General features: G+C 41.3%; 1 protein-coding gene across 8 annotated transcripts in view; it reads left to right on the top strand.

Annotated features, from left to right (window-relative positions):
- The window catches only part of EIF2AK4 (eukaryotic translation initiation factor 2 alpha kinase 4), a 119,275-nt gene that overhangs the window by 64,959 nt on the left and 41,424 nt on the right, over positions 1 to 12,892 (top strand). For all 8 annotated transcript variants that reach the window (XM_024118390.3, XM_028495493.2, XM_024118391.3 and 5 more), the window contains 6 exons: positions 2,003 to 2,086; positions 3,852 to 3,974; positions 5,851 to 5,955; positions 8,053 to 8,110; positions 9,053 to 9,132; positions 11,908 to 12,009. In XM_024118390.3, coding sequence (XP_023974158.1) covers positions 2,003 to 2,086; positions 3,852 to 3,974; positions 5,851 to 5,955; positions 8,053 to 8,110; positions 9,053 to 9,132; positions 11,908 to 12,009 — 552 coding nt within the window. The remainder of the gene's footprint in view (positions 1 to 2,002; positions 2,087 to 3,851; positions 3,975 to 5,850; positions 5,956 to 8,052; positions 8,111 to 9,052; positions 9,133 to 11,907; positions 12,010 to 12,892) is intronic.

Genomic DNA, 12,892 nt, shown 5'->3' with positions numbered 1-12,892 from the left:
CTCCATACTGTTCTCCATAGTGGCTGTATCAATTTACATTATTCCCACCAGCAGTGCAAGAGGGTTCCCTTTTCTCCACACCCTCTCCAGCATTTATTGTTTCTAGAGTTTTTGATGATGGCCAATCTGACCGGTGTGAGATGATATCTCATTGTCGTTTTGATTTGCATTTCTCTAATGATTAATGATGTTGAGCATTCTTTCATGTGTTTGTTGGCGATCTGTATATCTTCTTTGGAGAAATGTCTATTTAGTTCTTCTGCCCATTTTTGGATTGGGTTGTTTGTTTTTTTGTTATTGAGCTGCAAGAGTTGCTTATAAATTTTGGATATTAATCCTTTGTCAGTTGCTTCATTGGCAGCTATTTTCTCCCATTCTGAGGGTTGTCTTTTGGTCTTGTTTATGGTATCCTTTGCTGTGCAAAGGCTTTTAAGTTTCATTAGGTCCCATTTGTTTATTTTTGTTTTTATTTCCATTTCTCTAGGAGGTGGGTCAAAAAGGATCTTGCTGTGATTTATGTCATAGAGTGTTCTGCCTATGTTTTCCTCTAAGAGTTTGATAGTGTCTGGCCTTACATTTACCAGCATTTTTTAAAAGTACTTCCCTTTTCTATTAAAATCCTCTTAACCCCTGAGGAAGTTTAAGGAATAATAGCATAAGTAGTCTAAACTAACTGCTTTGGTTTTAGCATTAGTTACGCATATAATTATTATGGGGGCACCAAATTTACAATTCTGGCTTTTCTCAATTAAGGGAGATATCCCATGGGCATTCTGATTGATGGGTAGAAACCTCTAAGAGATTAACAATCTTGTACAGATAATCCCCAGAATAAATAAATGATTCAAGAGTAGAATTGAAGGAATTCCCTGGCTGTCCAGTGGTTAGGACTCCGAGGTTTCACTACGGAGGGCCCGGGTTCAATCCCTGATCGGGGAACTAAGATCCCACAAGCCGCGCGGTGTGGCCAAAAAAAAAAAAAAAAAAAGTAGAATTTTATTGTTTCCAGAGCAGTTTTTTTCCTTCAATAAAGATAAAATGTTGAAAAAATGTTTCCACACAAAAAGGCAAATCAGAAACAGTCAAATGCTACCTAATGCTTTCCCATACTTGGGGGTAGGAGGGAGTATTTAAATATGTCTATTAGAAGAAGAAAGAATTTTTTTTTAAGGGACATGAGTTAGAAAAACAGCTGTAGGGGACTGGCAGACTAACCATGTGGAAAAGTAGTGTAGAGGATCGGTCACCCTAAGTGGCAGCTGGGTGGTGGTTCGTCAGTGCTGTAGCCGAGGGCAGTGTGCCATCTGGTAATGTGATCACACTTAAATTGTTTTAGCTAGGGCTTCCCTGGTGGCGCAGTGGTTGAGAGCCTGCCTGCCGATGCAGGGGATACGGGTTCGTGCCCGGGTCCGGGAAGATCCCACATGCCGCGGAGCGGCTGGGTCCGTGAGCCATGGCCTCTGAGCCTGCGCGTCCGGAGCCTGTGCTCCGCAACGGGAGAGGCCACAACAGTGAGAGACCCTCGTAACGCAAAAAAAAAAAAAATTGTTTTAGCTAAAGATGGATTTCTCATCTTCTGTTTCCAAAGTAAGCCTACCATCAAAGGTAGGCATTTCAATAAAACTGAAGCCTTAACATATTAGCCTGTATACATTCTACCCTTCTTATCCATAGAAAGATAGCAAGTGGTGAGAAGGAATTGACTTAGAGCCTTTCTGTGGATTACCTTTAATACCCACCTGTTTCCTGTTGTCCCCATCATTGTTCTGTACAGTAACAGACCTGTAAACTGTGCATTAGATTCTGGTATTGGCAAAATTGCCTTTTAAGTGCTGTAAGCATCTAAAGGACAGTGGCTGTTGTTCTGCTCACTCAACGTTCCCTCTAAGGCAGCAGGCTAACCAGGTATGTGGTAGGGGCAAGAACAAAAGACTTGGTGGTGGTGCTGATCTTGTTTCATTTCGGCCTCATTTTGAGCTCTCGTGTGTTCCTCTTGGGTTAGGATGAAGATTGCAATGGAAAGAACAGTTGCCATGAAAGTGAGCCACCGGCAACCACTGAGGCTGTGCACTACCTCTACATCCAGGTGAGGCCCTGGCATGCAGCTCAGTGACACGGCAACTCCCAGTAGTATGCTGGTGGGTAGGTTTTGGGAGATGAAAGCAAGAGAGCGAGCAAAGAGGGCTCACCGCACTGCCAAAGATTAATTGGCCAGAGAGGATTATAGCATGGAGGCCCTTTCCCTCTGCCTTGAACCCATGCTCTCCTGTACCGTAGCAGGAGACGGCACAGGGCAGTGGTTCCAGCTCTGGACTTAATTAGGCTGTGTAAGTTCACATCCTGGATCCACCGGTCACAGCTTTGTGAGCTCAGGCATGGTTCTTCAGCATTCTATGTCCCAGGTTCCCCACCTATAAATTAAACAGTAGCAGTTACTTCAGTGGCTTGTGAAGAATAAATGAAATAACATGTGTGAAGTAATTAGAACCCACCTGAGTTCCATAAGCGCTAGACTGTGCATGTACAGAGACTCTACTTTGTCTAACAAGTTAAATCTGGACAAACAAGGTACGAGGCACATATATCCTCGTGTGTACAGAAGAAACACCAACCTGGTTTTAGGAAAGTGGCTTGTCCTGGAACCCCTGAGGGACAGGAGAACCAGTTGCAGTGAGGCATTGCTAAAGGGAAGCTTATCGGCTTTGCCCTGCTCACACCCGCGAGGGGCGCATTCTGGACAGTGGTGAACTCAGCCAGCAGAGGGACAGCCACAAACCGAAGTGGAAAACTTGCCTCTGGCCCAAGTGAACAGGACTGTGAGTCATTGTTAGTGTTTTCAGTCACATCTGCAAGGAGGCAGATCTTTAAATGTGAGATACAGTACTATGCCCAAGAAGGAGCCCTCAGACCAGTGTAACGTTTCAAAAGAGTCTAGTTAGGTGGTTGCTTTCCTGGGGTTGCAGCGGGTTTTAGGTTTTCCCTAAACATAAACCACTTACACACATGATAAAGCATTTGTCCCCCAAACCGCTAACTGTTGAGTATCTACTACATGCCATCACGCTGTAAACAGTTACAGTGAGACAGAAGTACCTAGCAGAGGTACGTGAGGTGTGGTAGGATCTTGGTGTGGGAGGCCTGGAGGATGAGTCAGAGTTTGTAGATGTTATTCTGAGCATGAGAGGATATTCCTCTCATTTAAAATGACATGTTCCTCTCTTTGAAAACAAGAAAGTCCTTCATGAGAAATCTCAACTGTGGCACTGGTTTGAAACATAGGCTAGTTTCATAAAATCAAATGCTGCATGTTGCTCTAAGGTTTAAATGATATGGCATTGTTTTCTGATAGATTAATACACTTAAGAAGGATGAGATAGAGCCCTTTCTTAAATGTTTTGATGTTTACAACGTTTTGCTCTAGACTTGAAGGTCATTGTCATTAATTTAACATGCAAATGAGAAAGGCTAATGACATCATTGGATTATTAATTAGCCCTTCTTGGGAATTTGGGTTTGGAAACAATCTTGTAAAAGAAAAAATAAAATTTTACTTAATTCTAAGTGTTTTTGTATTATATGTGACAAGGATTTTAAAGTCTTTTTTTTTAAATGAACAATAATATAAAAAATAAAAATGATTTTGTTAGGGTGCTAAGGTTATGCATATTTCTTCCCAGTTTTTTTTTTAATACTGTTGGTTTCTTTTTTTAATTAAAAAAAGTAAGCCTTTTCCATAAGTATTTAAAATCCATGGTACACGTTTTAAAATGGGGGATTACATTAATTGCCATTGTCCTCCTTAACTGAAACTCTATATCATCAAATCCTGCCTGGTTTGTTCTTGTCCATAGATGGAGTACTGTGAAAAGAGCACTTTACGTGACACAATTGACCAGGGACTATATCGAGACACTGTCAGGCTCTGGAGGCTTTTCCGAGAGATTCTGGATGGATTGGCTTATATCCATGAAAAAGTAAGCTTTGCAACATTTTATATCTGAAAAATTTATGTTTACATAAAATTTATGACAAAATCAAATATTGTGAGATTTGAGAAGACCTAAAATAGAGGGAAAATTATGGGTATGTTGAAATAATCTATTTTTATAGAAAATAGAACATATCAAAAGACGAGAAAATAGTATAAAGCATCAAAGTTCAAAGAAAGCATTGAAGGATAGAAGGGGGGCTCAGCAAACTATAGCCCATGGGTCAAATCTAACTCCCTACCTGCTTCTGTTCAGCCTGTAAGCTAAGACTGGCCTTTACATTTTTAAATGGTTGTAAAAAATTGAAAGAAGGGTAATATTTCATGATACCTGAAAATTCTATGAAATTCACATGTGTCCATAAATAACATTGTATTGGAACAGGGCCATAAACACCAGTTTATCTGTTGCCTGTGGCTGTTCTTGTGCTGCCACTGTGGAGTTGAGTAGTTGCGGCAGAGACTGTGTGGCCCATAAAGCCTAAAAGATTTACTATCTGGCCCTTTACAGAAAAAGTTTGCCAGCCTGCAGTTTAGGTGGAAATAATTGAACATGTATGGAACATGAGGATGATTCCTTGAGTGGTTTAGATAAAGTGAGAGTGTGATTAATACCTGCCAAGATATGTGATTCTGACTCAGCGCTACCTTTCCTAGGAACATGGGAAAATTAGAAAGCCATCTAGCAAGGGTAGAGATGAGACTAACATAGTTTGCCACATGTATAAAATGTCACTGTAAAGCTAGAAATTGTCATCACGATGTAAATGCTAATGGACCTAGCTTCAAGATGAAACACTGCTTACATTTTAAAAATGGGATTGTCTAATGTGTTAGTGTAAATACGTTTTTTCCTTTGCCTCAATTTTCCTTAACCTTAAAATATTTATACTGTACCATATTTATACTAAAAAAGCCAGGACTATAATTTATAGATGTCTAGTTTATAAATGATTTGGTGGAAGTGGAATTTGCAAGGTTGGACATAAAAATGAGCTCTAATGAAGGTCATTAGAACTCTATTACTGTGCTAGCATCCTGGGGTCCTAGAACCGTGCTCCGTGCGCTGTCTTCCTTGCCATCTGATCTGCTCAGTACCTGCCAACCATTTGTTGGGTGTCTAACACTGTGCCAAACCTAGAAATAGAGAAAGGCACAAGTGTATGAGAAGCCCCATACTTGAGAGGGACTTCCTGTTTTTTTGAGGGAGCCGAAATTTACCTTCATGTAACAGTAAGAGAGATCACACCATAAAGTGTTTTTATTACATTTATTTCCTGTATTATAGTACCGGAAACAGTAAGCATGATGAGGATGCTATTAGGAAGGGGAGAAAGTAGTGTTCACGTAACAAGTAATCGTTGAGCACTTACCTGGTATGCTGGGAATGCAAAGTTGAATTATTAGAATTACTGTGGAAGTCTTCATGGATGAGTTGGCACTTGTAAATATTGGTACAAATCCAATGAGTGGAGAAAAGCCTGGGCAGGGCAGGTAGCCTGAAGAAAGGAGAAGAGGGAATGAAAATGGTGTGTGTCTCCCTGACCAGAGCAAGGGTTTTGTGATGCATTAGAGAGAAAGATCATTGTGAACCTGATAGACAGGGGTCTTGGGTGCCAAAGGGAACCGTTTGGATTGGACCTGATCAGGACCACCAGCAGGTAGATTGGGAGAGGGTGGCGAGGTCATTGGCAGGACATTTGGGAGACATTGCGGAGGTCAGACAGCCTGGACTAGCATGGTGTGCAGGAGAAGACCTCATCCAATTTTCATCACTAGGTTGGCCTTTCAAATGAGGAAACAGGTATGACAGAAGTTATGTTTGGGAAAAAGTTGTTGGTTTCTTTGCTCTTTTCCATCAGGGAATGATTCACCGAGATTTGAAGCCTGTCAACATTTTTTTGGATTCTGATGACCATGTAAAAATAGGTGATTTTGGTTTAGCGACAGACCATCTAGCCTTTGCTGTGAGTATTTTTTTAATTCAGGTGTGCTTGAAAATGGACCCATGTGCCTTAATTATCCTGTCTTCTAACATTCTCATGACTATGAGTTCCCTGAACTCTGCTGTGTAATCCCCAGGAAAGTATACAAGTCTGAAGGGGCAGCTGCAAACAATCCTGCAGGCTTTGAAATTGTGAATACGTTTTAGTGAGTGCGTTCCACTTGAGAGACATAAAATTGTTAGTTTGTGGGTGATATTTAGGTCAAAGGCATGAAATACTTTATGAAACAATTTGGTGTTTTGGTCTACCATGCCAGGCACTGGGCTAGATGCTTTACACCCAATGGGGCTTTTAGTTAGCTTAAGGAAATAAGGCTCAAAAACCGTAAAACATCAGAAGAATGAGTTCTAGACAACATAAATCAGAAAGTATTAATGCTCTTCTTCACAACACTGTAGAGTAGTTGTTAAACATACAAAGCTAAAATAATGTGAAGTGAGAGAAATAGTCTTATAAGACTTAAAAACAGGAGAAAATTTGCATATGGTTATGAGGATCAAGGAGGGCTGTATAAAGAAAACAGCATTTCAAATGAGCCTTAAAGGATGGGTGGGGGCTTCCCTGGTGGCGCAGTGGTTGAGCATCTGCCTGCAATGCAGGGGACACGAGTTCGTGCCCCGGTCTGGGAGGGTCCCGCATGCCGCGGAGCAGCTGGGCCCGTGAGCCATGGCCGCTGAGCCTGCGCGTCCGGAGCCTGTGCCCCGCAACGGGAGAGGCCACAGCAGTGAGAGGCCCGTGTACCGCAAAAAAAAAAAAAAAAAAAGGATGGGTGGGAGTCCAGTAGGCTGAGATTGAGGGCAGGGCATGGTGACACCAGGGTAGGGGGTTCCCGAGAGAAAGAACAGCATAAGCAAAGGCCCTGGGGTAAGCAGACATGATTGTTGAAGGCCAGCATGTTGTCTGGTTGGTTGAAACTATGAGGTGTAGGGGAGCAGTGAGAGAAGATGCTTGAAGGTTGGGGATTCTTGGAGGTGTCAGGTCTTGAGTGCTGGGGGAAGAGTTTTACTTAACATCATAAGCCAGAGATTAGGCACCAAAATCTGTGGTAAATGCAGTTAATTATAAGGGTGGTCAAAAAAAGAAGCTAGGATTTGGATTAATGGTGAGAAAAACCTCAGGGGTTAAAGTAGAAGGTGAGGTTAGAAGGAGCAGAGAGGGAGGAAATGGAAGGGGGACAGTAAGGACATGGTCCTGACCAGAACACTGGGGAATTTGAAGAGTGCTAAGACCAAGGAAGGGCTCTATGGGAATTTGATCCCCAAACTAACAAATGTAACTTGATATCTGTAGTCTGTAATAGCAGGGAAGTAGATAAGAGCACAGGCTCTGGAGGCCCACTTCCCTGGGCTAGAATCCTTGGGCAAGTTACTTAACCTCTTAGTATTCTTTCCATAAAATGTGCCTAATACAAGTACCAGCTTCAAAGTTGTCACCAGGATAAAATAAGAATATAGGTAAAGCCCTGGAACATTGCCTGGCTCTACGAGTATTAGAGCTCTTGTTATTGATGGCAGTGCTCGTGATAGGAATCTGTGGAGAGATGTCAGAAAAATAGTGATTTAGGAGAATGCGGGAAACAGGGCTGTCACAGATGTAGTGGAAGAAGTGAGGCTACCTACTAGGTATTAGCAGTGACAGTGGAACAGATTTGGTGACCAGCCTCTAGGAAAGAGTAAAAATTGATCCAGTGGGAAAATTAGAAAAGTTAGAAAGTGAGTTTGTTGTTATTAATATACCTTTACTCTTCCCAGTAAATAGATTCTGTTTTGGCATTTGAAATATGAAAATAAATTAGTTTAGGTAAGTTTTCAGGGGGTTCTGCCACGAAGGAGTTCTACAGTGAATTGCCCTTCTCCTTGATCTCATTGAGGTTTCCAGTGAGCCCTGCATTAGTAGGCTAACTAAACTAAAAAAAATTTAAAGCTCAAAAAAGCATTATTGTAGTTATTCTGGTTTCTGTGTAATATTTTTCAGTCCGTCTTCATTTAGAAATGATAATCCATTCCTGTGGAATAATATAACATTTTAATTTGTTATTTGGCTTACTTGAATTTTTAGGCTGACGGCAAACAAGATGATACATCAGGAGATCACTTGATTAAATCAGACCCTTCAGGTAAATCCAGAAGACTGTATATTTAATTAGTGTGTTAACAAGCAATCCACAAAATTTCTTTTTTTCTCTTTTATCTTTTTTTAACATACAAAAACTTTACATATGTAATGTATACAACCTGAAGAGTTTAGAGGTACATACACACCTAAGAAAGCATCACCACAATCTATGCCATAAACATATCCATCACCTCTAAGTTTCTTCCTGCCCTCTTATTTATTATTACTATTATTATTAATTTTGTGATAAGAACACTTAGCATAAGATCTACCCTCTTAGGAAAATTTCATTTTATTATTATTTTTTGCGGGGGGAGCGCACCATGCAGCATGTGGGGATCTTAGTTCCCCGACCAGGGTTGAAACCCGTGCCCCCTGCAGTGGAAGCGCAGAGTCTTAACCACTGGACCACCAGGGAAGTCCAGGAAAATTTTAAATATGCAGTACAGAATAAAATTTCTCAAAGTGAAACCTTTTTTTCATTTGTAAAGATTTTATTCTAAAGCAAATTATAATTATTCATTAACAAAATTATGAAAATGCTTTAATTTTTTTCCCTTTTCACTATATAGATTGTTCTTCAGAAGTCTAAGAAATTAGACCTTCAATTAGAATAATTTACTCCTCTGGGTAGGCAGTTATACTTTGACCCCAGGTGGTAATAGGAGGTTGGTTACCTCATGACCTGGGCCACCTGGGGTCTTCCTGCCTGGCACTGCCCCTTCACCACAGCAAAGCCATCCTGTGTGGAACATAGTGTGTGGCCATCCACGATTTAGGGTTAATAGCTTGGTGAAATGCATGCTGCTTCTTCCTGTGAATAGTGTAAACAATTAACAGACCGTGTCTCTTAAGAAACTTTTTTTGTTTTGTTTTGTTAAAAATTGGCCTTATCTCTAAGTCCTGTTATTGGAAATCCTTCCCTCTGCCTTCTTCCATGCAGGTCATTTGACTGGGATGGTTGGCACTGCTTTATATGTAAGCCCAGAGGTCCAAGGCAGCACCAAATCTACATACAACCAGGTAAAGAGGAAGGTTTTTGGGGAAAAGGAAAGATCTTGAGAGAGATAATAGTAAGAAAATCAAGATTACAGCATTTGGGATTTAGTTACCAGCTGAAATAGTCAGGAACATTCATTCACTCAATATATATCCACATGTCTATTGAGCGACTGCTCCAAATAGGACACGTGATGCCCAAGGACAGTGACTGAAGCTGGCACTGTTGTTGCCAAGGAGCTTACAGTCCCTCCATCCATCTAAAGAAGATTTGAACTAACTGGTCCTGGGCCAGGCCCCGGGAACACAGGGAACAAGGCAATCAAGTAATAAGACATCTTATTCCAGCCCTCCGGGAGTTTGTCCATTGGTGGATGATGGTGGATGAAACAGACAGTAAACAAATAAAAAATTTTTAAATCACAAACTCTGTAGGAACTAAGAAGAAAGGAAATGGAGTCCAGTGACCAGAGAACAGTAAAAGACATCATCTTTAGATCGACTGACTAGAGAAAGCCTCCCCAAGAGGATGGGTTTCAGGATAAAGGAGGAAAGGGGAGAGAAGCCATGCAAAGTTGGGGGCTGGAGCTTGGCTGGGAGAGAAGAGGGGTAAGCAGAGGAAATAGCATGCACAGAGAGAAGACTGTGGGTGAGAGGTAGCTTGGCTCACTTAGGACAGTCAGAGAGAAGGTCATTGTGGCTGCAGCGTGGTGAGAGCTGTGAGGGCGGTAGGCACGAAGCGAAGCTGAAGGGAAGGCCAGGGTCAGATGATGCAGGGCCAGCTCAGCCATGATAAGGGATGTGCACAGGCAGCGCCTGAAGGATCTTGAGCGAGAGAGTTCACTCTGGCTGCTGCCGGAGGCTTGGCAGGAGTCCAGGTGGGACGGCTGAGCTGGGACCAGAGTGGTGGCAGTAGAGACGGGGAGAAGTGTGCAGATATGAAATACATGTTGGAGGGAAATTGACAGGTTTTCCTAATGGAGTGGGTGTTGGGTGAGGAAAAGAAAGGAAAACAGGACAGTGCTCAGGTTTCTGCCTGGAGTGGCTGGGGGAAGGGTAGTTGACTGAGCTGAGGAACCATGAGGAAAGACCTGGGAGATGGAGGAGAAGATGGCAGGAATATTCCGTCTAGGGCATGTTTAATTTGAAATGCCTGATGAGAAATTCGATTAGAGAGCTCCAGTCGGCTGTTAGGGACTCAAGACTTGAGTTCAGAAGAAAGATCGGAGTCAGAGGTATAAACTTGAGAGCCACTAGCACACAGATGGGATTTAAAGCCATGAGACTGGATGAGATCACTTCGGGCAAGACCGTAGAGCTAAATTTTTAAAATACATGAGGCAGGCAATTCACATTAAAGCATATTTTCAAGCTAGCAGTAGCAACTGAAGCCTGGGTTTTGGTTCTGACAGGGAGCACTGGGTAGTGACAGAGTTGAAGCAGACCTCCAAATACCCGGTGAGGGTGAGGGTGTGTGGAGGTGGACACGCCCACCCTGAGGGAGGGGGAGGCACCTTTAGTGTCATCTTTCTGCGTTTGGTTTGTAAGAGTATAATGAAATCCTTAAAAGGACCTTACCCTTTGGCCCAGCACGTTCACCTTTTGAAACGTATCCTAAGGAAACAACCAGGGACATTCAAAAAGATTGGTGTAGACGGGGTTTGTCACAGCATTGTTTATAACAATGGAAAATAACAAGCATTTAAAAAATAGGGAGCTGGTTAAATAAATTATGGGACATCCATGTAATTGAATATGTCATTAAAATATTAGAGGCCGGTTTTAGAAAAATGACATTATAGTATAAAAATATTCTTGCTAAAGTAAAGGAATAAAAGTTACAAATGACAGTGTGGTTCTAATTTTATTGTGTGTGTGTGTGTGTGTGTGTGTGTGTGTGTGTGTGTGTGTATAGACATTTTAAAAAACCCACCAAAAGGGCGTATCTTAGCCATCAATTGTAAATATCCTTAAGTAGTGGGATTATGGGTGGTTGCTATTGTATTCTTGGTGCTTTTCGGTATGTTCCGTTCAGTATGTACATTTTTCTACAGCTAACGTGTGTAGGAAATGACATAATGAATGTTTGTTTTTAAGACTTTGGAGGTCACTGGTTGTCCAAATTCATTGAAGTTTTCCTTGAAAGTGGCTCCTGTGCCTGTGTGCAGTTCACCACGAGCAGTCTCCTGCTCAGCTGGGTTGTGATCAGCTGCCGCAGGCACAGGGCCTTCTGACCTCCTTCTTCCCCTCGACAGCTCCCTACCTGAGACTCTGCACTGACTTGCCCTTTTACCTTCTTTACTTACACTTCCATATTTTGTTAGGAGTCGTCACAATATTTCTGTTGTGCTGTGCTTCTGACCTCGTTGGTATGGCTTTGCAATCAGTAGCTGACCTTTGCTATCAGCTGCAGAGTGCGATCCGTGTTTCCCTTTTGCAATGATTAGTAAAGATGCAAAGCAAATTCTTTCAACAGATCTCGGTTGTCCTTGCTCTGTAGTGATTATCCTCAGTGTGTGGCCAGTGGTTATCTATGTCTATGTGTATAGCTAAACCAGTTACAATTAATTTTTAAGAAAAACATTGAAGTCATGCCAAATATTTTATCATCTAAATATAAATATGTCTCTCATCTGTATTTTATACCTATAATTTTTTTTTTAGAACAAAGCGAATTTTTTCTAGTGTGGCCTATTTTCACTTATGCAAACATCCCAACTAACAGTGCTCATCCTATAATTCCCTAGTGAATTATGCTTTCATATCTAGGCTCTAAATAAAATTCTTTTTCCTCCTCAGAAAGTGGATCTCTTCAGCCTGGGAATTATCTTCTTTGAGATGTGCTATCATCCCATGGTCACAGCCTCAGAAAGGATCTTTGTTCTCAACCAACTCAGAGATGTATGTATCAGATGTTTTAATGCCTCAGTTTCCAGTAATCTGAATCTTAGCATGGACATTAGAATTTGATGCAGAGTATTTTTCTGTTATTTATAATATAGAAAGAAGTGGTCCTACTCTAATTTTCTATATTTCTAGTAAATGGAAATCCACCTCTGCTTATGTACTTACATGATAAGAAACTTACCCCAGTTTTATTTATTTTTGTAATCATACCTGAAGATATTGCTAGGTTATTCTTTTGAAAAATACTTTGAGATTACTCTTGATTTTTTTTTAATTTTTTAATTTAATTTTATTTTTTTATACAGCAGGTTCTTATTAGTCATCAATTTTATACACATCAGTGTATACAGTCAATCCCAATCACCCAATTCAGCACACCACCATCCCCACCCCCCCTCTTTTTTCCCCCTTGGTGTCCATATGTTTGTTCTCTACTTCTCTGTCTCAACTTCTGCCCTGCAGACCAGTTCATCTGTACCATTTTTCTAGGTTCCACATACATGTGTTAATATATGGTATTTGTTTTTCTCTTTCTGACTTACCTCACTCTGTATGACAGTCTCTAGATCCATCCATGTCTCAACAAATGACTCAGTTTCATTCCTTTTTATGGCTGAGTAATATTCCATTGTATATATGTACCACAACTTCTTTATCCATTCGTCTGTCGACGGGCATTTAGGTTGCTTCCATGACCTGGCTATTGTAAGCAGTGCTGCAATGAACATTGGGGTGCATGTGTCTTTTTGAATTATGGTTTTCTCTGGGTATATGCCCAGTGGTGGGCTTGCTGGGTCATATGGTAATTCTATTTTTAGTTTTTTAAGGAACCTCCATACTGTTCTCCATAGTGGCTGTATCAATTTACATTCCCACC

Source organism: Physeter macrocephalus, chromosome 11 (assembly GCF_002837175.3).
Source record: "Physeter macrocephalus isolate SW-GA chromosome 11, ASM283717v5, whole genome shotgun sequence".
Lineage (NCBI taxonomy): Eukaryota > Metazoa > Chordata > Mammalia > Artiodactyla > Physeteridae > Physeter > Physeter macrocephalus.
This window is presented reverse-complemented; position numbering and strand designations above follow the sequence as displayed.